This window comes from Rhipicephalus sanguineus, chromosome 8 (assembly GCF_013339695.2).
Source record: "Rhipicephalus sanguineus isolate Rsan-2018 chromosome 8, BIME_Rsan_1.4, whole genome shotgun sequence".
In the NCBI taxonomy this organism is placed as follows: Eukaryota; Metazoa; Arthropoda; class Arachnida; order Ixodida; family Ixodidae; genus Rhipicephalus; species Rhipicephalus sanguineus.
This window is the reverse complement of record NC_051183.1, coordinates 35,110,090-35,133,193: the sequence shown is the minus strand read 5'-3', so window position 1 is coordinate 35,133,193 and position 23,104 is coordinate 35,110,090. Positions and strand designations below refer to the sequence as shown.

At 46.1% G+C, this 23,104-nt stretch overlaps 1 protein-coding gene across 1 annotated transcript in view; it reads left to right on the top strand.

Annotated features, from left to right (window-relative positions):
- The window catches only part of LOC119401713 (B9 domain-containing protein 2-like), a 24,726-nt gene extending 1,695 nt beyond the window's left edge, over positions 1-23,031 (top strand). Inside the window, 3 exon segments of the mRNA XM_037668642.2 lie at positions 5,400-5,528; positions 22,675-22,946; positions 22,948-23,031. Coding sequence (XP_037524570.1) covers positions 5,400-5,528; positions 22,675-22,946; positions 22,948-22,992 — 446 coding nt within the window. The 3' untranslated portion in view covers positions 22,993-23,031.
- The last annotated feature ends 73 nt before the right edge of the window (positions 23,032-23,104 follow it).

Sequence of the window (23,104 nt, the reverse complement as noted above, 5' to 3'; positions counted from 1 at the left end):
TTATTCGACAGTAGGCTGTTATAAACGTAACATAAAACGAGTCGCATTGAAAGTTATAGTGCCAAAAAACTCGTAGCAATCCTCTCTAGAGATGGTGCTGCTGCGAGTGTCATACTTTGTGTAGCACGCGCCTTCAGACCCTTCTAAACAAGGGCTCTGCTAAGGCAGTAGTGCTCCCGGTTATATTTTACAATCGCCATGTATTATCTGTAATACATAATCATTATTTACGCAACTAAGTCCTCTTTAGTATACCACTAGTCATCCCCATATTTTATTACCTATGTCTTTTACACTTTTGCAGCGACCCATTTTAGGCCCCATTTACAGCCATATCACATCTACATCCTTGAACTTCTTCTAATTAGTTGCCACTAACTTCTATTGAAATGGCGCTCTTTGGCCAAGAGTGGCCCTTGCGCCAATAAAATCAATCAATCAATCAAAATTCTTTTTTCGAAGATAATTATGCTCTCTTCGGGGAGTCGTGGGAGGCGCCAGTCGCGCGACTCTCCAAAAGGGAGTTAAAGTGTATCTTTAAAGAGAGTTATACATGTGGCAAGTCAGGAATTGACAAAACGAGAAACAAGCAATCTTTTTTTTTTCTCTTAAACTTGCAGGAGCTCGTAGTTATCCGATGTGTGGCACATATGTGAATTGCGCTTGAATTAGTAAGTACATTTCCTTGGAATAAGAAGCGCAGCTATTCAGAATTTAAAGGTGAAAGCGTTTCCCCTAATCGTTTGAGAACAGATGAAAACGACAAATGGAATCACTGCCGGAACGTGCAAGAGGTGGCCGGAATACTGCACGACTATAACAGCAATGAAACTAAGCAAAGGTATTTTGTCTGCAGTGCGTACAGTTTTGCATTCGTAGAAGGAGACACTGAGAGGTATGTAGACTTCAACCACATGCGGGAATCGCTAACTCGGATGATCGCCCGGTTCGCTGCTCCGAGATCTGGGTGATATTTATAGTACATGCAGTTGCAACACGAACAGCACAAACAGTCGCAGACACATGCACAATATAGATATTGACGAGGTTTCGTTGAGGCTTGTTGATTAGAAAACTCTATCAGCGTTCCCGCGGCGCGTAGCGGATGCAACGGCGGGGAGAATGTGCCATATTGCCAAGCACCTGGCTGAATGATACGTAGTTCTGCCTAGATCTAGATATTTCTTTACAAGCTTCTTAAAAGCATTTTGACGGGATAAGGCGCCCACACAAGCACGGACACTAGTAGAAAGACGCAAACAGCACTGGCGCTGTATTGCTTGCGTCGTTCTACAAGTGTCCATGTTTGTGTGCGCGCCTCATCTTGTCAAAATGAACGAGTACCAACTAGCCCAATTAGCAATGCAAGTGCAATATATTCGGAAAAGCAAGTCATTTCTAGTGAATAAATACAACTTCACTGAGTCAGAACTTTCGTCCCCTTGTGTTCGTTCAGGAATGGGTGCCCTTGCGAAAAAGCGTGGCACTCCCTTCTCTCACCAGAATGATTCAGAACAATCTTCACCTTTAGGTGCCTTTCTCACTGGTGAAATAAGTGTCCCTTCCTTCTCCTGTAGCGAAATAGAAAGGAACACCTAAAAAGTTCAAATAAGGAAATATTGAATGTAATTAACGAAGAACAATAAATAAACAAATCAGCACATTTCCTTGGGATATTTGGTTTCTGCTTAATGCATTAAGACGTAACACAGGGTGAATGAATTGATGAAATCAGAAAAGCACGCCTTTCCTGACTCATACTCTCACTGGTGTCTTCATTCTGTTTTTTGTTCGCATTGTGTAATATGCGAAAAATTTAGTGTAAATAATCGACACGTGTTCTAAATCCGGACTGTTCGCAAAGCCCGACAATATCAAACCGTGAGAACGCTCTCAGAAAAGCCATGAAAGTACCGTTACGCCATGAGAACATTTCGTTCCTTAAAGCAGCGAGATGCGCAAATACTACTCGAAACTTGACGTCACACTTTATTTGCGGTGATCGGGTTTTGGCGCGAAGCTAGTTCACTAGAAGAATATTTCGGACATCGTTGTTCCCGCTAAATAGAGCTTAAACGGGAAATGATTCCTCACTAGAAATGGAACCCTTCCTGTTCTGACGTAGTTCTCTTGCATAAAGCGCTACTTATTAAGTGTTGTGATTATATACAAAGCAGCGCACGACGACAGGCACAAAAGGAACGAAAGGGACACCGCTGCACTCTCAACTAGTTTATTTCGCAGAAAAACATGGTTAATATACAACAAGACGGTGTACCACGTGCTACAATGACGTTCAAGCTACATCATATTTTCTAAAAAGCACACTTCGCAATCGCTCAAAGTTATCGATGCTTGGATAGTTGTTTGGAAATGCTTGGAAAAAAGGATAGTTTTCGGTGCTCTGTCAAGCACGTTTTTTCGTTTGTTGAGTGCAGGACTGCAGTAGTATACTGTTTGCTCATGTCATGCGGGAGGATGTACATAGGCCAAACTGGCCGTTGCATAAGTACAAGGTTGACGGAGCACAAGAGAGCATTAGCTAATAATGCTTACTCACACATAAGGCGGCATTGTTCGGAGTGTGGCTGCTCCCCGCTGTTCTCTGAGACTGAAATACTTTCCAGTCACAGAGATCAGGTGACCAGGGAAGTGATCGAGGCCTTCCACATCGCAAAAAGAAAAGATTACTGTATTAGCCAAGCATCGATAACTTTCAGCGATTGCGAAGTGTGCTTTTTAGAAAATATGATGTAGCTTGAACGTCATTGTAGCACGTGGTACACCGTCTTGTTGTATATAAACCATGTTTTTCTGCGAAAACTAGTTGAGAGAGCAGCGGTGTCCCTTTCGTTCCTTTTGTGCCTGTCGTCGTGCGCTGCTTCATATATAATCACGAACTATCACCAACTCGTCCAACTTTCGACATTACTGAACTTTATTAAGTGTTGTAAATGTCATACCTTGAACGTGAAGAGAACTTAGAAGCCAGAATATACGGCACGTGGACTTCTTTCTTATCAAAAGTCAGCACGGACATTGTGCAAGTATATTCTATATGGTTAAAGAAAGGAATATATATTCCTCCTTTTTTTCTTTCAACGTACGTATTAATTTCAGCGCTATAATTACCATGAAGCGATCGCGTATTCGTCGAAACCTTTCTCTCAGAAAACAATTCTCCCAACCGCATTTTTTTTTGTGTGACGTTGATATTCTTGTGCAAATGCATACTTTACAGCATAGAAACCACCTCTCTGTATTCTTTGTGTTTTGTGTTGTTTTTTTCTTCACCTTTACTTTCACAAGCCTCGCGTACTCGCAGAACACATAAGGATAGGACGTTTTCGTATGAAAACTAAAAAAGAAAGCACAGTACGGATCGGGAAAATCGCTTCTTTTTTTTTTTTATTGAAATAGAAAATAAATGAAGGAGTTGTTGTCACCATTGCTTGGTGACGGCTACCCCTTTTCACATAGTTGTTAGGATAACAGAATAAAAAAATAAAATATATATATACATATCTACAGTCGTATAAGTTCAAGAACTCAGTAGCCATCGCAAATATTAGTGTCTTCAAAATAACGCTGGAGCACTTTCATTGCTTTACGGTTTATCCTAGTCGGCCATGGGCCTAGTATTTTCGCTAAGGAAAACGTTCGCTCAGAGTCCAGCGTGTGAAGTTCATGTTCGAGTCGCTGTCTATGCGTGTCGTACTTCGGACAGTCGAGCAACAGATGATGCACATCCTCGTCGTCGTGGCCGCATGAACATGTTGACGATGATGCACGATGAATCCGAAATAAGAAGTGCTTTGTGTAAGCGGTTCCGAGTCATAGGCGATGAATGAGTGTGTCGATACGTCTTGGGAGCTGGGGGTCTAATTGGCACTCAAGGTTAGGGTCAACAGCGTACAGAATCGATTCCTTTGTGCTGTCTGGGAACCAGGTGGATAAACATAATTCACGTTTTGTTCTTCGTAAAATTCGGTTTATATCACATTGGGGTGCAGGAATGAGGTAGGTTTGTGTGTAATTATGAGCGGCTTTTGCCAACTCATCTGCCATTTCATTTCCCTTGATTCCGCAGTGACTGGGAACCCACTCAAATGCCACGTGATGACCTGACTCCGTAGCTTCTACTTTGTGTTATTTGGTTTTCTTCGCAAGAAGAGTCGAATCGCGAAGAACGTGAATGTCGCGACAGGAGCTATGGAAAACTTATAAGGGCTTTACTCGCAATCTAACTCAATAATTTTGCAACGTGTTTGCGGAACTTGTTATTAGGCATTGTACAAAGTTCGCGTAATCTGCAAGTGAAAAGAGACGCGTTGAGGTGGATGATGTCGTACAGCTTTGTTAATTTGAACGTGAAGTCAGCTTTGAAATCTGTTTCGTGTTGTTTTTCTCAACTTATTGCAGTGAGAATATGCGCAACTGAAAACATAGAAACCGCCGACAGCATTCTAACTCGGATATTAAGTATAATTTCCGATAGTTCATTTTGAAAGATTGCATGTCTGGTACTTATTTGTAACGTTTTATCATGTATGCTTAAGCGTACATTAAAAAATAAGACTTGTTAACCATCTCCGTATCTCATTTTAGCATTAGACGAACTCTTTATCGTCCTGGAATGGGCGAAAATGGCCACCCACAACGTAGTGAGTGTTAAAAATGGTAAACATGAAATCTTACTTCACAATACGCCATTGACAAAACTTCAGCCATCTGTAGATAGACAAAATTTGATAACCTATTATCCCATCTGTACTCACGCGAACTGCTCTACTCCGTTAGCATTCGATATCGAAAGTTTCCATTTGCAAACTCAAAGGACGTCATTCATGCTCATGTAAAAAATGATATTTGGAATTCCATGAATTCCAAAATGAATTCGCGCTCATTGGATCTCAGACTAACCAGACTTCCATTTTAGATTGAAGCAGCTACTCAGACAGTTTTTTTTTTGCGATGCATTTTATTTCTTGCTTTCTGTACTGCTGTTTGCTACTTCAGTTAATTTTTCTTCATTCATTACTGCAGAATGTCACGATTCAGTCTCTGACTATGGGACCACCTTCTGTATACACAAATTTTCCAATTAATTTAATTCCCAAATAAAACCATGTCTGACTGACCGCCAAGACTAAGCCATGCTCGCTTATACTTACACTCGCTGCAGACAGACCCGGTCAGGCCAACTTTGACTCACAGACATAGTACCAGGATGCAGCCGTAAATTCTTTATCGCTTCCAGGAGTCTATAGTAACACATAATGAGACGGAGCCCCTCAGTTATCTCTGTCATTCCTTTCTGATTTGATGTAGTGTGTTATGCGTGTAAACAAGCTAAATTGTGTCCAGCATGCATTAAACGTTACCTTTCTCGCTTACAGGGGAGAACTGGACTCTTTTGGAGGGATCAAAGGAAGGTCAGACACAAGTGGACAGACACCGGTACGAAGACAACAGGGTCGTCTGGTGTCACCCTCTGGATGTTCACTTCAGCACCAGAGGCATCCAAGGTTAGTTGAAATGCCCGACACCTCTACGAACCGAGTTACTATAAGCTCGAAGGATACGCGATAACGACACGATCAAGTGACATGTTCCTCCATTACGGTGCCAGCTGTTGCTGCGAGTTTTAGGAGCTTTTAGGAGCTTGCTCCTTATGCTCGGGGCTTGTTCATCGCCGTAATAGCCGCTAGTTCTCATTGCTCCCGCTAGCTTGGCTCAGCGCACGAAGAGAAGTCTTCATCCTCTTGTTCTTCGAGCGCCTTGGTGATGATATTAACACAGGCAAAACCACATATAGCATAGCCAACTGTAGCATGCGGCGCTCGCTCCTCTCCGGCGCGTGCTCCAGTTTGATAGGAGACTGCCAGAGGGCCACAACTGCGCGCTTCCTCTCTCTTTCCACAGTCGCCAGTCAGTGCGCTTCGATACTAATAATATGAACGAAGAAGGCAAGGCGGCGGAGCGGAGGGCTCGCAAGGCAGCAGCAGCCAGCGGGCTCGCCGCCAAGACCCTGCGATGAGAGCTCGCGAGGCCGCAGAGAGACGTCAGCGTCGTGCGGACCCCGAGATACAAGCCCGCGAAGCCGAAGCCGCGCGGAAGCGACGGCAAGAGAACCTCAAAGAGGTACAGACACGGGATGCAGCGGCCAAGCGCCGAAAGGGGTCGCTACCTGAAGTTGGTGGCGCCGACGCGTGCTTCAAGCGCGGTTTCCTCGACCACACGTTCGGCCATAGCTGCAAGGTCTGCAACCGCTTGTGGTTCGACAAAAACCTGACCACAATCGCAACTATAACAACGTGTCACGTCTTTATATGACAGTAGAGGAATTGTACGGAGCATGCGCGGTTTACCCGATTATCTACGAGCAAACTCCTCTAATATCATTCACTTCGTGGATATTGTGGGGATTGTTTTTTTCAACACATTCTGGCCAACGCGTTCACACACTTTACGGTCAGTTATTGGTAAATCTCTAGAAGTTTCGACGACAGCGCCTTGCGGACTTCATTAAAAACTTTAGTGCTCTTCGATTTCTGAACCAAACGAGCTGATCATAGAAACCTTGGCTATTACTATTCGAGCTGTTTGGGCTGGTCACGCTGTGGAACAAAAGCGAACCATACATTGATCGCGTCTTGTGATTACTAGAGGCCTCCATGTGATCTCGATGCGGTTTGCATATGACGGTTAACCATAGCCTTCAGCGCCATCCACGTTTCGTGAAAGGGTCGGGACAAACAAGTCGGAAGTTAGCCTTTTTATGTGGAATCAAGTCTGCCCAATTCGCTTGCAGTGAGCACGCCTGCTGCCGCCATGTCCGGGGTTGGCTTAGCTTCCGTAGAATGGAGCCTATGGAGGATCTCAAGAGAAAGCGGTGCTGTGTCAAAAGCGATTGCCTATTCATTAAGTAAGCCAGCCTATATTACCCGCGTTTGTAGATATATCGAGTACTAGTGCATTGTCAGATATGCACTGCCGCCTATAGGTGCGATAAAACTTTAGTTGGAAGCAGCTGTACCAGTTATTAACATAGGGTGGGCTGATAAAAAGCGCTCGCGTTAGTACGCGCGTTGATCAACGTGAACAAGTTAAAATATCATTCATGCATCTAGCGGTGGCTGTACTGAAACAATGGTACATATCTCATCACATTCTCAGAATTTCAGTGCTGTACCGTGGACCTGTTTTTATCGCTGGTATTACTGTTCTTGTAGATTTTTTGCGGTTCTCTTGTTATTTCCGCTACCTCAATAAGCACGAACACAAGGTGCGTTACTCAATCCATATATGGGCATGCCGTCACACGATGCTCTTCCATCCCTCACACTGTTTAACAGCTAGTGGCGATACAATGCGTATGACGAAGTGTTATAGTAAAAGAAATCTTATGGTAATGTAATCTTATGCTTAAGGTTAGATGTATTATCATGTCTCTCTGTCCATTGTGTTCCTCTGTTATCTTTTCTCCTGACATTGCTTTAAACAATGTATAGTTTGTTTATATAAAATTAGTTTCAGTTGGAATTTGCGTATTTTCTCTTGTACATGGCCTTCATTACTTTGCATGATCTGTGAAAAAAGAGTACCTCATCCCAATAGCGCCAATATCTCATAAACCTTATGTATTCATCATTCGAATGAGTTCCAATATACAACAACGCCATAGGGTAAAGTTGTGGTGGCAGTGAAGAGAAAGGTATTGTACAAAATGTTATTCACGAATCGTGCCACATTCTTAACCGAACTTTGGGACGTAAAACCCCAGATAATATTGTTACGGATGTGATGGGTTTATTTACAATGCGAAGCGCCGCGTTACATTTCCCTCCGGCCAAGACGAAGCTCACCGAGCGAGTCAGAGTGATCGGTTGTTGTAGGGCTTCAATCGTGCAATATGCACAACCTGCGTGTTGCGTGAACGGCGGTTCTCAGCTGTCACTTTCGCAACGACGTAAGTGACGTCCCTTCAAGCACTGGGTAATGACAAAGGGACCGGAGTACTTGGAAAGGAGCTTCTGGCAGATTCCTTCTTTCGAACAGGCGTTCATAGCCAAACAAAATCACCTTTGGCGAAGGTGACTGGCAGGTGTCTTGCGTCGTAACGGTCTTTAGCACGGGCATGGGAGGAGAGAGAGTTCTAAGTCGCGCAAGTCGACGCGCCTCTTCGGCGCGACACAAAGTCTGCGCAACACTGGCATTCTCGTTTGTCGAGAAAGGAAGTATGGTGTCGAGAAAGGTTTGAGGATGACGAGCATAGAGAAGGAAAAAGGCGTATATCCTGTGACCTCGTGTTTTTGCCGTATTGAAGGCGTATGTAACGAAAGGTAATACAGCATCCCAGTTTCTTATGGTCCGCTGATACATACATTGAAAGCATATTGATGATGGTACGATTGGTGCGCTCTGTTAGGCCGTTGGTCTGTGGATGATACGGTGAGGAATGCCGATATTGACACCCACAGAGCCGTAGCAACTCTTCAACAACATCAGCGGTGAACTGCCGGCCGCGATCACTGATCACCACACGAGGGGCTCCGTGACGGAGGATAATCGAGTGCAGCAGAAACCACGACACATCTGATGAGGTGGCTGAAGCAACTGCCATCGTTTCAGTATACCGCGTTAGGTAATCTACGCACACGATAATCCAGCGGCGGCCGGTGGCAGACTTGGGGAAGGGGCCGAGTAAGTCTATGCCGACTTTCTCAAAAGGTGAAGTCGGTGGTTTAACAGGTTGCAGTGTGCCTGCCGGATGAGTAGTAGGCTGTTTGTGGCGCTGGCAGACATCACAACTCGCGACGTAGTGCTTGGTCGTCTTCCACAATCGAGGCCAGTAGAAACGTTGTCGGATACGGTGAAGCGTCCGGGCAAATCCAAGGTGCCCAGACGTAATGTCGTCATGCATTGCGCGGAAGACCGCAAGGCGTAGACATTCGGGGACGACGAGTAGCAGTGGGGCGCCATCGCTGGAGTAATTCTTGCGATATAGAAGGCCATCATGAACTACAAATGGCGTTGCGCGTTCAGAGCTGCGGGTCGCATCGATAATTTGTCTCACTGAAGGGTCGCGCTGTTGCTCGTGACCGAAGGCGTCCAAACTAGAGGAAGTTGGAGGAAATCGCAACGAGGTAGTTGTCGAAATCGTCGTCATCAGTGTCCACATTCTGAGATGGAAGACGAGATAAGCAGTCGGCGTCTGCGTGGCAGCGACCACTCTTGTAAGCAACAGAAAAGTTGTATTCTTGAAGCCGCAATGCCCAACGAGCTAATCGACCAGCTGGGTCGCGTAGTCCGACAAGCCAACACAGGGAATGGTGATCTGTGACGATCTTGAAATGTCGGCCGTACAAATAAGGTCTGAATTTTTGGATGGCGAAAACAACCGCGAGGCATTCAAGTTCCGTTACTGTATAATTTCTCTCAGCCTTCGTCAAAGTACGACTTGAGTACGCAACGACGTGTTGACGTCCGTCATGAAACTGAACGAGCACAGCGCCAACGCCGACACCACTAGCATCTGTGTGCAGTTCCGTGAGTGCCTCCGGGTCGAAATGACGTAAAAGTGGCCCGGAAGTGAGCAAAACTTCAGCTGCTCGAAGGCAGTCTCACATTGAACGGTCCACTGTATGGGGTATCCTTCCGGAGCAAGTTCGTCAGTGGATGAGCAAGCTGGGCGAAGTCCTTAATAAACCTGCGAAAATAAGAACACAGGCCCAGGAAGCTACGAAGATCCTTCACCGTTGTCGGCTGCTTAAAGTTGCGGACTGCAGTAATCTTGTGGGGATCTGGTCGTATGCCGTCCTTGTCGACGAGATATCCGAGAACTAGGGCTTGGCGCTCACCAAAATGGCACTTCTTTGCGTTTAAAATGAGCCCAGCTTGTTTGACGCAATCCAGAACAACTCTGAGCCGCTGATTGTGCTCGTGGAATGTCCGTCCAAATATAATCACATCATCCAGATAACACATACAAGTCTCCCATTTGAGACCGCGAAGGATGGAATCCATAAATCTCTCGAAGGTTGCTGGGGCGTTACATAAGCCGAACGGCATAACGTTAAATTCAAATAACCCATCGGGCGTAATGAAAGCAGTCTTCTCTCTGTCAGACGGATGCATTGGTATCTGCCAGTACCCAGACCTTAGGTCGACCGATGAAAAGTATGCGGCGGAGTGCAGGCAATCGACAGCATCGTCGATGCGTGGTAGAGGGTACACATCTTTCTTTGTGACGGCGTTAAGGCGGCGGTAGTCAACACAAAACCTCCACGAGTTGTCTTTCTTTTTCACGAGTATAACAGGAGCTGCCCAGGGGCTGCATGACTCCTGAATAACGCCCTTCTGCAGCATGTCGTTGACCTGTTCGGCGATCACTTTCCTTTCAGAAGGGGATACGCGATAGGGTTTCTGGCGTATCGGCGTAGCATCTCCTGTGTTGATTCGGTGGTGCGTACGGGATTTCGGCAACGTGAGACAACGCTCGTCTTGAGCAAAATCAAAGACTGCCACATAGCGTGCAAGGACTTCTTCGAGAACATGCTGCTCGGAAGAAGACAGCGACTTGTTAATCATGCGTCGCAATTCGGCCGAGTAGTTGGGCGTTGTCCGACTGATGCCTGAGGACTGCAACCATTCTGATGTCAATTGCGGTCTGCTCTTCAAATGTTCCCAGTTTAAGTCCGGCTGAGAGAGCAACAGGCTCTGGGGAGGCGTTGACCGTCCACAAAAAAGCATGTCCGTCGATGGCTCGAATAACACACCGCGGAACCAATACATTCTTCTTAATAGCGTTGGTGCGATCAGGCTCTACAAGTCCGGTGCAGGGTCCTAACCGGGCGCGAGAAGAGCATACGGGAACAAACACTGCTGTCCGACCAGGGATCGACACATCTTTGGAAATTGAAAGCACGTCAGTTGGGTGAGTTGCAAATTCATCAATGGCGGCAGTTGGCAACGTGCTTTGTAGAAGCATTTCTCTAGTTCCACAGTCAAGCGTTGCACCGCATTCACGAAGGAGGTCTATACCTAAAATGACGTCATGAGTTGCGTGAGCTAACACAGTGAATTCGGCTCTGAAACTTTGTCCTCCAATAGAAAGAAGAACGGAACAAATACCGACAGGGCGCAACACTTCACCTCCAACTCCACGAAAAGTTTCTTGGCGGTCCCACGCGAACATAACTTTATGGCCTAAAAAACAATCTTTGAAACGAAGGCTCATTACCGAAATAGCAGCACCAGTGTCTACAAGGGCGATAGTATTTACATCGTCTATACGCACACTCACTTTGTTCTTTAGCATCACAACAGCAGGAGGAATTGGCGAATCTGACCGTCCCGCGACCGCACCTCCATCGGTCGCACCAGCTAGTTTCCCAGCTGAGGCGGGGAAGGCGACCGACGACGCGGGTACGGCGAACGGCGTGATCGTGTCGGAGGCGGCGTAAGGCTTCGCTCGGAGGCGGGGGACTCGTTGCGGAATCTGCTAGGCCACTGCTGTCGTAGAGGGTGGATGACAGGTGTAGAGGTCGAGGTTTCGTGCACACGAGCAGGGTACGTCGAAAAGCGTGGTGCTCGCGGCTGGCGGCGGCAGAAGCGCGAAATATGCCCTCGGAGGCCGCATGCGTAGCAAACAGGTAGTTCCCGGCTTACATTAGCAGGAGCAGAGGTACGCGAAGTTGGGTAATGCTCGGCAGAAGCACGTCGTGACGCCTGGTAGTAATCTTCAGGAATACGCCTTGTTGGTGCTGAGGGGTATTCCGCAGCAACCCGCCGGGATGGTGATGGACGGCGGCGACTGGGATCTGCAGGTAGAGACTGGAGGCTCGTGCTGAAATACGCCTCTTCGCTGCGCGGTCTGCAGTCGACGCGACGCTCTCGCATCCAGTATGATGATGGTTCGGGGCAATCGTCGAACGAGCATTGGTAGTGGGCATCCGCCGCTTGGAGCCGTCCGAGCTCCTCTCGAACTACCCGACGGATGATCAAGGGAATGTCTTCGCACTAGGCGACGTCCATACTTGCAACGCTAGGAACGTTGTCCAAGCGCCCGAATTTAGGTATAATTCTTCGGGTCTTGAGAGCCTCGAATGCGCGACACTGCTGCCTAAATTCGGCAGGAGTGCTCAGATTTTCCTTCGTGATCAGGAAATTGTACACGTCTTCGGCGATGCCTTTTAACAAATGTCCAACTTTGTCTTCGTCAGGCATGTTCGCGTTTACAATCCCGCAAAGCTTCAATACCTCTTCGATGTATGCCGTGCACGTTTCGCCGGGCAACTGAGCTCTACACGAGAGCGTTTGCTCAGCTTTCTTTTTCTTCGAGCTCGTGTCCCCAAAGCAGGTCTTCAATTCCTGGACAAAGATTTCCCAAGTGGTGAGCACGTGTTCGTGATTCTCGTACCAAAGCAGAGCGGTGCCAGCGAGGAAAAATGCTACGTTGACGAGTTTCGCCGGCGTACTCCACTCGTGATAACGGCTCACTCTTTCGTAGTGTTTCAGCCAATCATCCACGTCTTCATCTGTTTTACCTGAGAATGTGCGTGGTTCAGGCGCCCAGCAGTTAGGTTGTCTTGGTCTGCGGCCAGCTTGTTCCAAGGCCGTGGCACTGGTTGATGCAGCGGCGTTGCCCGTCGGCATGCCTGCTTCGGCGTCGGTCATGTCGGTGATTTCCGGGGGCAGACCGGCTAGACGTCTGCTTCTTCGAAAGTCTTCTGCGAGTGGGCTGTCCAGGGCGTCGGATTACCCAGCACCTCTCCACCAAAGCTGTTACGGATGTGATGGGTTTATTTACAATGCGAAGTAGAAGCTGGATAAAAACACAAGAGACGGTCGCAAAACCGCCGGTCAGCAATCCCTCGTGCCAGTTCCTCCTCTTCCTCCTTCTTTCAGCGCCGCGTTACAATATTATTATACAGCGTGTGAGAGATGAAACTCCAATTGCAGCAGCTAACTCAGTCGTCGGCAGTATATATCGGATCTCTTGTACCTGCCTTCTTTTCAACCTTAGTGCAATATTTTTTTCAGTGATAGTGGACGCTTTTGTAATCTGTCTCGCTTTTCTTGCGTTCGTTCTTGCATTCGTTATTTTTCTACGACGACTATATTTACGGGGAAGTATGTAAGCAGTTTATATGGTCGACTTGCCATAGATTACAGCGTAGCTTATATGTAATTTGATTTGGAAAAAATACTCGGCAGATCCCACGTACCGTGGGAATCAATGTTATGCGAAGCATGCGCAGGCAGACGATTGTGTCCCAATTTTTCACATTCAGCGAAGCGGTACGTAATGACGCTAGAGAAACCTGCAAATGATATATGCACACACATATTTTGAAGAGTAGCATATGTATTATATAACCCAATTTAGAGTAGCTTAACGATGCACACAGCAACATAGGAGTTACCAACACCAAACGCAGTAAGCTGATATGTAGTGCTTATATTCTTCAATACTGGATAGCGCGAATTTGAATAGGACAATGAAGGAACACAAATGCACAGGACAGGCGCTACTCGAAACTTAGCTTAATTCAGAAACGCTTTCCTAGATATATACAAAGCCGAGTGGCACGCGCAAGCGCACTGCACGTACGTTACAGTCACAGTTGAAGTTGTTAGAGTTGCGTTACAATTGTGACGCTTATACTTATCCGTTATGACGGAGAACGCACGCACGTTTGACGAACCCGTGCGTATATGTGGAGGGTTCTTGGCAGTTCTTGAACAATGTAATCATCACCGTGATCAGTGAGAACCAGCAGCTGCACATGACTTGTTATCGGATCCGCTTGTGATCGCGGCTACGAACGGTGTAAGTGTGGCGCTGGTGTAGAGCTGGTGGAAACCGCGGATGGCTTTTACGAAGAAATGATCTATTATGCCTGCTGTCCTGGACGTGGCAGCGACGTCTGGTGACGGCCTGTCCCCATCTAAGCCGTCTTTCATGCCGTCTAAGAACCAGGCGTTGTTGCTTTTTGATAAATCAATGTTGAAGTCACCGGTAATTATGAGGGACATGGCCCTCTTGGTAGGGTTATTACAGCAAGCATTGGTCCCGGTTTTAGCGTAATCCGCGTGGTCGACGTTTTGGACCACGTGGACAAGTGGATGGTAGCCCTGGACTTCCAGGAGTGCTCTGTCTCCAGCTCCCTAACTTTCCTTGCGTCGGCCGCTGTGGGGTAGTGCTTATGGTGCTCGGCTGCTGGCCCGAAGGTCGCGGGTTCGATCCCGGCCGCGGCGGTCACATTTCGATGGAGGCGAAATGCTAGAGGCCCGTGTACTGTGCGATATCAGTGCAGGTTAAGGCATACCAAATTGTTAAAACCTCCTGAGCCCTTCACTATAGCGTGTCTCATAATGATATCGTGGTTCTCGGACGTAAAACCCCAACAATTACTATTATTAATCGCTTTCCTTCCGTGTCAATGTGTATGCTCGCGGTTACTGCGTTGATTGAGACTCTGTTATCACCTGTGGCACATACCCGCATAACATGAACTCTAGTATGCGGGCATGTGCCACACGTGACTGAGAGAAATGGTTTCATGATGTACGCGACAGGTATTTTGCGTTATTCATTTCATCAATAGAGAATCGTGTTTGTCATACACTCATCGCATGCTATGCAAATTTTGGTATATTAAAACCTATGGAGACGACCGGGAGAGCGCCCAGACGTAAGCGGCTAGATAGATAGATAGATAGATAGATAGATAGATAGATAGATAGATAGATAGATAGATAGATAGATAGATAGATAGATAGATAGATAGATAGATAGATAGATAGATAGATAGATAGATAGATAGATAGATAGATAGATAGATAGATAGAAACGCCCAAAGTGCCTGATGTTCGTTAAGAAATGCTTCGCATTTAAAAGACGTAAAAGGAAAGGAGCACTTTCGAGCGTTCGCAAGTGAGACGTTAAGTGCCCTTGAACACACAAACACTTACAAATGCGCAAAACTGAGACGTAAGATGAACTTCATCTAGGTCACCTTGGGGGGTCTTTGCAAACTTGGACAACCCTACTTCCTTTTCTCTCCAAGGTTAAAAGAAAATCGCGAATGCCATGCGTTCGACCCCTTATCGAAGGCGTCGATGATACCGCTCTGATCGATGAAATATTTTGCACAGACAACCCCTACCCTTACAGAAATTCGCCATAATTTTATCTTGACTATTATTATAGGAGTATGAAGAAGATCAGTAGAAAACGCAATCATTGGTTGATATGGAATAATGATAACGTTGAAGTTATAACAGATAGCAGGCCTGTAGCAGGGGGGGGGGGCCCTAGGCCCCCCTCCCCAGGAATTTTGATGGATGCGGGTGTTTTACCGAAATTAAACAATGAAAATAGCTGTTTTTCACAAATGGTCAAGGTTTTCATCGAGTGCCCCCCTCCCCGAAAAAAATTCCCGGCTACGGGCCTGACAGATAGCCAACATTTACCTTTAATTAGCTAACTCTAGCCGGCACTAGCTATAAGTTAGCAATATCCTCAGACATTAAGCAAATGTGATTAATGCTGGCTTTCCACTTCCCTCTTTCGTGACAGCTAGCACTTTGAGACGTTCTATTGTGATGTGCTGGCTCCGGGGTCGGTTTATAATTTTCGTCAGAGATAGGATATCGTGCAAGGTTTTGGAATGTGGCTGGCAGAAGTCCCGAAAGCCATTGTCTTTAACCCTTTCCCTACCGAGGTTTTGGCCAAATATGATACAAAAATACCTACTTTTCTTCTTTGCGTATTTGATTCTATGTCTTTTGAAAGAACTAAAAAGACTATTTAGCGGCACTTCATTCGCAAGATAGAAGCCAAATATTATATTTTTGACAATGTGCAGAGAATTGGAGTCGCTGCAGTGCACCACAGAAAGTGCCCTGACCTCTCTTGTACTCGTTGCAGAAAATGTCTGTTAAGTTTAAAAATTAAAGCCCAGGGACGAGAGAGCCCGTGTAAAAAACCTTGGACGCATCCGTGGGGGTTTGTCTAGATCTATCGGCGTCCACTGCCGATACGTCGAAACGCGCTCGTCGTCCGGATCCGATGATTTAGAGAAAATATGCTGCCCTGTACACTCGCTGGAGGAAAACTGAAATTCTTCTTCATTCCATAAAACTTCGGCAAACAAGCGTTTCTTCTTTTTTTCTAAACACAGCTGTTGCCTGTGCGCACGCGCAGAGCAGGCCGCCATTTTCTAATTCCGGGTGCCAGAATTAAGTCTTTTCAGGACCAAAATGCATGCTTTGAGCACGTTTTTAAAATCTTTACAGCGCCATCTGCTTAAGCCAAAGATATCTCACCAAAATGAATCCAGGTAGCTTTACTGCGGCGCCCTCAACTCTTCTTTCAGCGTGGACAACTTCAGCTCGTCTTCGGTAGGGGAAAGGGTTAACAAAGATCGTTAGAAACACCGAAACGCCACTAGAATTTTTCTAATGGATATTACTTTTATTAACCTTGCGTGCTGTCCTTCGATGCCACTACATCTTGCCACAGGAACTGGTTTATGTACCTCAGCAGCCATTGGGGATGACAATAATAATATCTGGGGTCTTGCGTGCCAAAACCACGACATGATTACAAGGAGTGCCGTTGTGGAGGGCTCCGGAAATGTCCACCACCTGGTCTTCTTTAACTCACGCTGACATCGCACCATTGACAGGCCTCTAGCATTTCGCCTCCATCGAAATACGATCGCCGTAGCCGGGATCCAACCCGCAACCTTCGTGTCAGTAGCGGAGCACAGTAACCACCGCTGGCAGACATGCAGGATATTCTTCAGGGGTCATCCCGATTAATGTTATCTACTTACGGTTCGAAATGTCCTCTTCACTAAACTCGGTCCACTTCCTTCATCCCCATCTCGTTTCCCGATTCTTCGTTTCCACTTTTCCAGTTTCCCGATTCCTCGCCTGTTCGTTATAACCTGTGTCTGTTGAAATGTTGCTTTCCTCTTTCTTACATTATTTTCCTGCTTTCTTATTCGAAACTACGAGGTTCTGAGCCAATTATCCAGCATCTGCATGCGCTTCTGATTTCAACACTGTACATCTACATTCTAAACGGCCGTCTGCTGTTAGTAAACGAGTTCGAAAAGATAAACAATCGCTGCAGTACCGCTCGACTTTCCTTCTACCAGACACCTACGTTGTCTGTGTCCTTTCGCAAAGCTTAGCGTTTGACGCCAACTTCTCGCAGCGCGTCGCTCTTGACGTGAATGCAAACGGCAGCGGGCAGGCAGCACCGAGAACACGTGTACTGCTTTGTGCTGCATTTCGTCAAAATAGGTTCTCGCGCCTATATACCTAATAGAACGCCTCACATCTGCGTCTGTGCCGGCTTTCCTTCGAAACATCGGACAGACCCAGTGCGCCGCCTCACGCTCTCAGTTAAATGCCAAGGTGAATGCATCACATTTAGGCTCAGACCAAGTATTCGCGTGGCTTCAACGCGCGCCATCTTGTTGTACAATTTTCAGCTTCCCTCTTGCTCCTGGAGATAACCAGATCAATATTACGCACACTTTTCACTGTGCCAGGGGCGGATCCAGGTGCCTACACTTGTGGGGGGAGGGAGGGGGGGGTTGTTCCTTCATCAGATCATGGGGGGAGAAGGAAGACAGATGAGGTAGAGGGCGGGAACAAGGCTCTCCTTTCCCCTTTAGGGCAGTGGTAGCCGAAGCAACCTGAAAAAGGAGGTGGAGGACAGGCACTGAAAGGAGGGGGTGGGGGCGTACACAGGCATTAAGAAGGTGGGCATCGCCCCTACCGTTCCCCTCTGCATCCGCCACTGTACTGTGCTGGCTGTAAAACTTAATGGCGGCCGCACTGACGTCAGCACATGGTTCTTATGTAGACTACTTTACGGATGGGTTTCGGCGCTGCCATATTGAGTTGTTAACCTCGCAGTTTTGTATTTTTAACTAAAGGAACAACCTACCAAGGTGGTCCAGTGGGCGCTCGACCGCTGACCCGAAGGTCGCGGGATCGAATCCCGGCCGCGGTGGCCCCATTTAGATGGAGGCAAAATGCTAGAGGCCCGTGGGCTTAGATTTGGTGCGCTCTAAAGACCCTAGGTGGTCGAAATTTGCGCAGCCCTCCACTACGGCGTCCCTCATAATCATATCGTGGTTTAGGGGCGTAATACCTAAACAATTAATGTATTGCTACTGACACCCATCAAGAGACCAATACGCTGACGAAGGCGACGACGATTTGGAGGCTGTTTTGTGCCGCCGCCTTAGGGTAAAGTGCCCGAGTACTCTGTAGATACACTTGTCTACAGCTTCACGTCTGCGTCTCTTCGCGTAACATTTGGTGGAGGTGCTGGGTATAGATCCCAGTGCCTCTCGCGTCTCTTCGCGTAACAATATTGTCACGGAACGTCTACGCGCGCCATTTCGTTGTAAAATTCGCAGCTTCCACTGCAATTCTGTAGATAATCAGATCAAGATAAAGCACAGTTTTCGCTGTGCTGGCTTTTAAGAAGTTGAATTTCAAGGTGAAATTTATTTCGATCATCACAATTCGGGAATGCTCGGGCAGTGACGTCGGTGAGTGCCCCCTATAATATACACTCTAAGATAAAAAGGCGTATTTGGGGTGTCGTTCGGCCACACAACGATAATCGTAATCTCTCTCGCGTGCTTCCCTTGCGTTATCGCCACTCCCTCGGTACTTCGTGACTAAGCACTCTTGACAAGAAATGAGCGAGCGCGAAGCTCTCGAGAAAGGAAACGCAAGCAAACCAGATGACGATTATTGTTGTGTGGCAGAGAGGCGCCCCAAATTTTTTTTCTTTTGCTTTGGAGTGTACCTGCTGATGGAAAAACCATGCTTTGCAGGACGCAAAACACTAACGGACGTGCACACGCGCGTTCCTGTCCTTTTGTGTTCTTTGAAGTGTGCGTTTTCTATCATAAAGTGCCGTAACAACATTCAAATTACAATGCGCACTGAAATGTATGTGTTGAAGCAATGCGAAGTTAGGGCTAGTCGACCGTCATTTGTGTTTTCAGCACCGAAACGACGTGGTTGACAACGGCACCACTCTCGACTTGTTCTTGCTTTCGTCACACGCACACGTCACCATAACCAACCTAGATTTTCAACCTTGTGGAGTGTATGTGTGCGTTGTAATTATTATTCTCAAATGATCGATGATGGCAATGGTAATTTTTAGCACTTCCTTTGAGATACAGCATGTATATACAACATGAGCCAGGCGGCACTGCTAGGACGGTAGAAAACATGCACGATATTCAGTTGAAAGCATATCGCTGTGCTTTTCGGATACGAATTTTATGAAATGTCAATTAATAATGTCAAGACGTCATCTACATAAATCCAGCCGGTCATCTTGACTAGCCACAGCTGTCCTTCCAGGCACTTCGAATATTTACGTCAACCTTGATTGTCCCGAGTCTCACAGCTACTGTCAAGCTACAAAATGTTTTTACCTGTGATATCTTAAGGTTGAGGTAGTTGTTGTCTGATATGTATACTATGCTGTGCTGGAACAAAAACAAATGTCATTACACATGCTTTTTTCTCTCTTTATTAACCTTAATCTACAGCGTTCAAAGCATTATAAGAACTCATTAGCAGCTTTAAAAAGCATTCGGCCCTGCGAAATGCAGTGATGAATCCTCTTAAAGTTCCGAGAAACTTGTTCAAAGTGTTGGAGGTGATTTACGGGCATTGTCCTTTCACGACACACTAGTCGTGCAGATAACCTTAACTGATGATAATGTAAAAATCACGAGTCGATGCTAATCTCAAGTACTATATTTCGATGAGGGAGCGAATGATACAAACGCTGGAGTACTGTGCGTTAGGTAAATTTTCAGGAGTCTCACCTTATGAGAAAAACTAAATAATTCGGAGTTCCCACTACACCACGTTTTATTGTAACGTCATAGTACTGACACATAGTTTGCTATACTCGGGGACAATTTGTCTTGGCAGGTGGAGCAAAGGCTACGGAGGCGAGACATCCGCGCAATTTGTGTTACTACGCAAGCTAGTCCGGCATCTTCCAGCCGATTTCAGTTCCAGTTTCGGTTTTGCTTGCTCGCAGTTTTTCGTCGACCATTCAGGCTGATTGCACCTCACCCCAGCACAGACGTTGCAGATAACTTGTTGGATCTGTTTTGCACAGCCACTTTCTCTCGCATTTCGGGTATATTTTCCTCAGATAACGAAACGGCGAGTTTTCGTCCGCACATGGTCCATCCGGCATCTGGGACGCCATGTTTACTGCAAGAACAGGCGTGCGGAAAACGTGGCGGTGTCCAAGAAATGAAAAAAGAAAAAAAATACAATATTTGTTTTCATTCAAAAGGCTTCCCATGCTTGTTTTAATTTTATAATGAAGAAAGCTCTATTTATTCGAGCTAGTTAACTCCGAAAACTGGAAAATAAAAATAGGTTCTATATCTTGGCCGCGCGCTTAGGCAAGCGTTTCGGTTCTGTAGCTTCCACAGTACTGCCAAGAAACGTTGTCGCCAAGTATAACACTGTTTACAGGATTATAGCTTAGGCTAGTTGGTGATTCAATATCAACATGTTCGCATAGCGCGTATTGAACGAGGACAGAAGAGAGGACGCAACACAGGCACTGTGTTGTGTCCTCGTTCAATTTGCGCTGCGCAAACGTGTCGATTTCCAGCAAGTCTTCGCACTTTTGCAAACATGGGCTACAACGCTCAAGTTCTGCACCAACTGAATATTACAGAGCAAAGCAATTGCTTGGGCAGGTTGTTGTGGCACCATAGAGGATTCACACTGCAGCAGAATGACCGAGACAATACAAAGTTAGACATGGACGAGTGTTAATCCATGTTTCACTTTGTTTTCTCCCTGTTGTTCCCATGAGGTGTACGCCCTCGAAGAGGAAGACTGCTCACGGTAATCTCTGCAGAAACTCATTGCCGTGTTCTCCGACGACGCTGATGTTCTGCTGAGCTTGCAACTAGAGTCAATAGAATTTCTAGAAACGTTATCATTCTATTTCATTCAGTAAAGGATCCCTTGTGGTATTAGCCAGAGAGACAGACCTCGTTCGTTAAGTTTCAAATTTCAAATTATTTATTTGCAGACATGGAGCATACAAGGTGGCCAAAAACTACTTGGCCCCTAGCCAAGTCTAGTTACGGGCGCAATGAAAAGAATATATAGTAATTACAAGTACATAACGAGATACATCACGTGTGTGCACGCATTTTTATTACACTAAAGAATATGCTGAATGTACAAGGAAATACAGCATAGCGAAAAACATTTTTAATGTAAACAAGTGTAAGAGCTAGTTAAGAAAAACGATATTAGCACGCTGCAAATGTACACTAGCAATGCAAACACATGAAAACACACAATAAGAAAAGTAGTATTGGGAAGTTTCATCGCATACAAACGCCTAAAACATTTCACGACCGTTCACTCTATAGCTTTATTCAGGCTAAGAAAGCATCGTTTAAGCACTGATGAAAAATCACAGCATATCCACGGAGTGAATGATGATGAGTGGGCGAAGCTGCGGAGGTTCATCGGTAAACCGTGAATCTTCCGTGAATTCTGCCCAGTACATCATCACCGACGTGAGATCGGGCGCGTTTATACTAAAGGTTCGATGAGTTATGACGACTTGCAGCTCACTTTAATTTTACATGTACGCTGTGAAATTTCATTGTTTAGAAAACCATTGCTTTAGAAAACACCTTGCGTCTTTCGTTAAGCAGCTGGCGTCTTTTTCGTTTTGCTTTAGAAACATCTGGCGTTCTTTCGTTTTGTTTTTACAAAACATCTGGCGTCTTTCGTTGGTTTATTTCATCAATCAACGGCGTTTTGAACAAAATTTTTATTGTTTAATCACGCACAGGAGAAATCTCACCAGGCACTACCTTGGAGGTAAACAATGGCTGCTAATGGGAATGAGAGACAGAAGAAGTCGGCTTTTAGCTAACACTTACACTTCTACAGAGACAGAAGAATTCGGCTTTCAGTTAACGCGCACGCTGCGAATTTTTTATTGTTCAACAACGCACAGGAGAAATCTCCCACCGGCACCACCTTGGAGGTCAAAGGGTAAGACTTGTTACTCACTACTACGAGCACGACGAGGGACGAACGGGTGCCGCCTTAAGGAGCTTCGCCCCTAAAAGTATTCGCCTGTTTCATTTCCACCGGTAGTTCCTCCCGAACAAAATATTTTGGTTGACGTGCTACATAATTTTATTAGCTTTCTTGTATATATTTATTTCTTGGTGTGCTACCAAAAATATACGGCTCCAATTATTCCAAGATCGTGTATGTATACATTTTCATTTATTGCGTTTGTGCTTATTTGGATTAGTGTTTAAAATACTGTATTAAGCTAGTACATGCCTACTTTTGCCATTATTTTGCATGCTCATACTTATGTATATATTCCTTTTTTTTTCTGTAGCTCTCAGCCGTTGTCTGCTGTGCTCGTGGTGCCAGGAACCTGGTCAGGCGTGTATAGACACGCCTTTTGCTCCTGCACCGTGACAACTCATGACTCACGTATTGTCAAAACAGCAGATGGATTTCAAACTTCAGACCCGGAAAGTTAGTCGGCCGTGAGAATAATGACAACTTTCTTATCATTGCTTGCAGACTGGCCAAAACTCCTGGTCCAAGTTTGGCATCAGGACGCTTTTGGTCGAAACGAACTCGTCGGCTACGGATCCTGCCACCTTCCCAGCGCACCGGGTTTCTCCAAGCTTGATTGCCCGACGTGGCGCCCCGTGGGCACTTTGCTGGAGGAAGTGTCCAGGCACTTCCTAGGAGGTGGACTTCATCTGAGGGACCCTGAGGAAGTCTGCGGTACCGTGGGCGACCGATTCAGACTGCGTACCGAGGCAATGGGCACTGTCCACTTGGAACTGCTACGTCATTCACAGAGATTTCCACAAGTACGGCATCGAAGCATGAGGGACCTCTCCTCTGCTCTTGGAAACCATGAAATCCTGACGTGGAAGAACCTGCATATACCCCTAAAGAAATGTGTTCAGCCTTTATATTATTCAGTGGTTCTCCGCCAAAA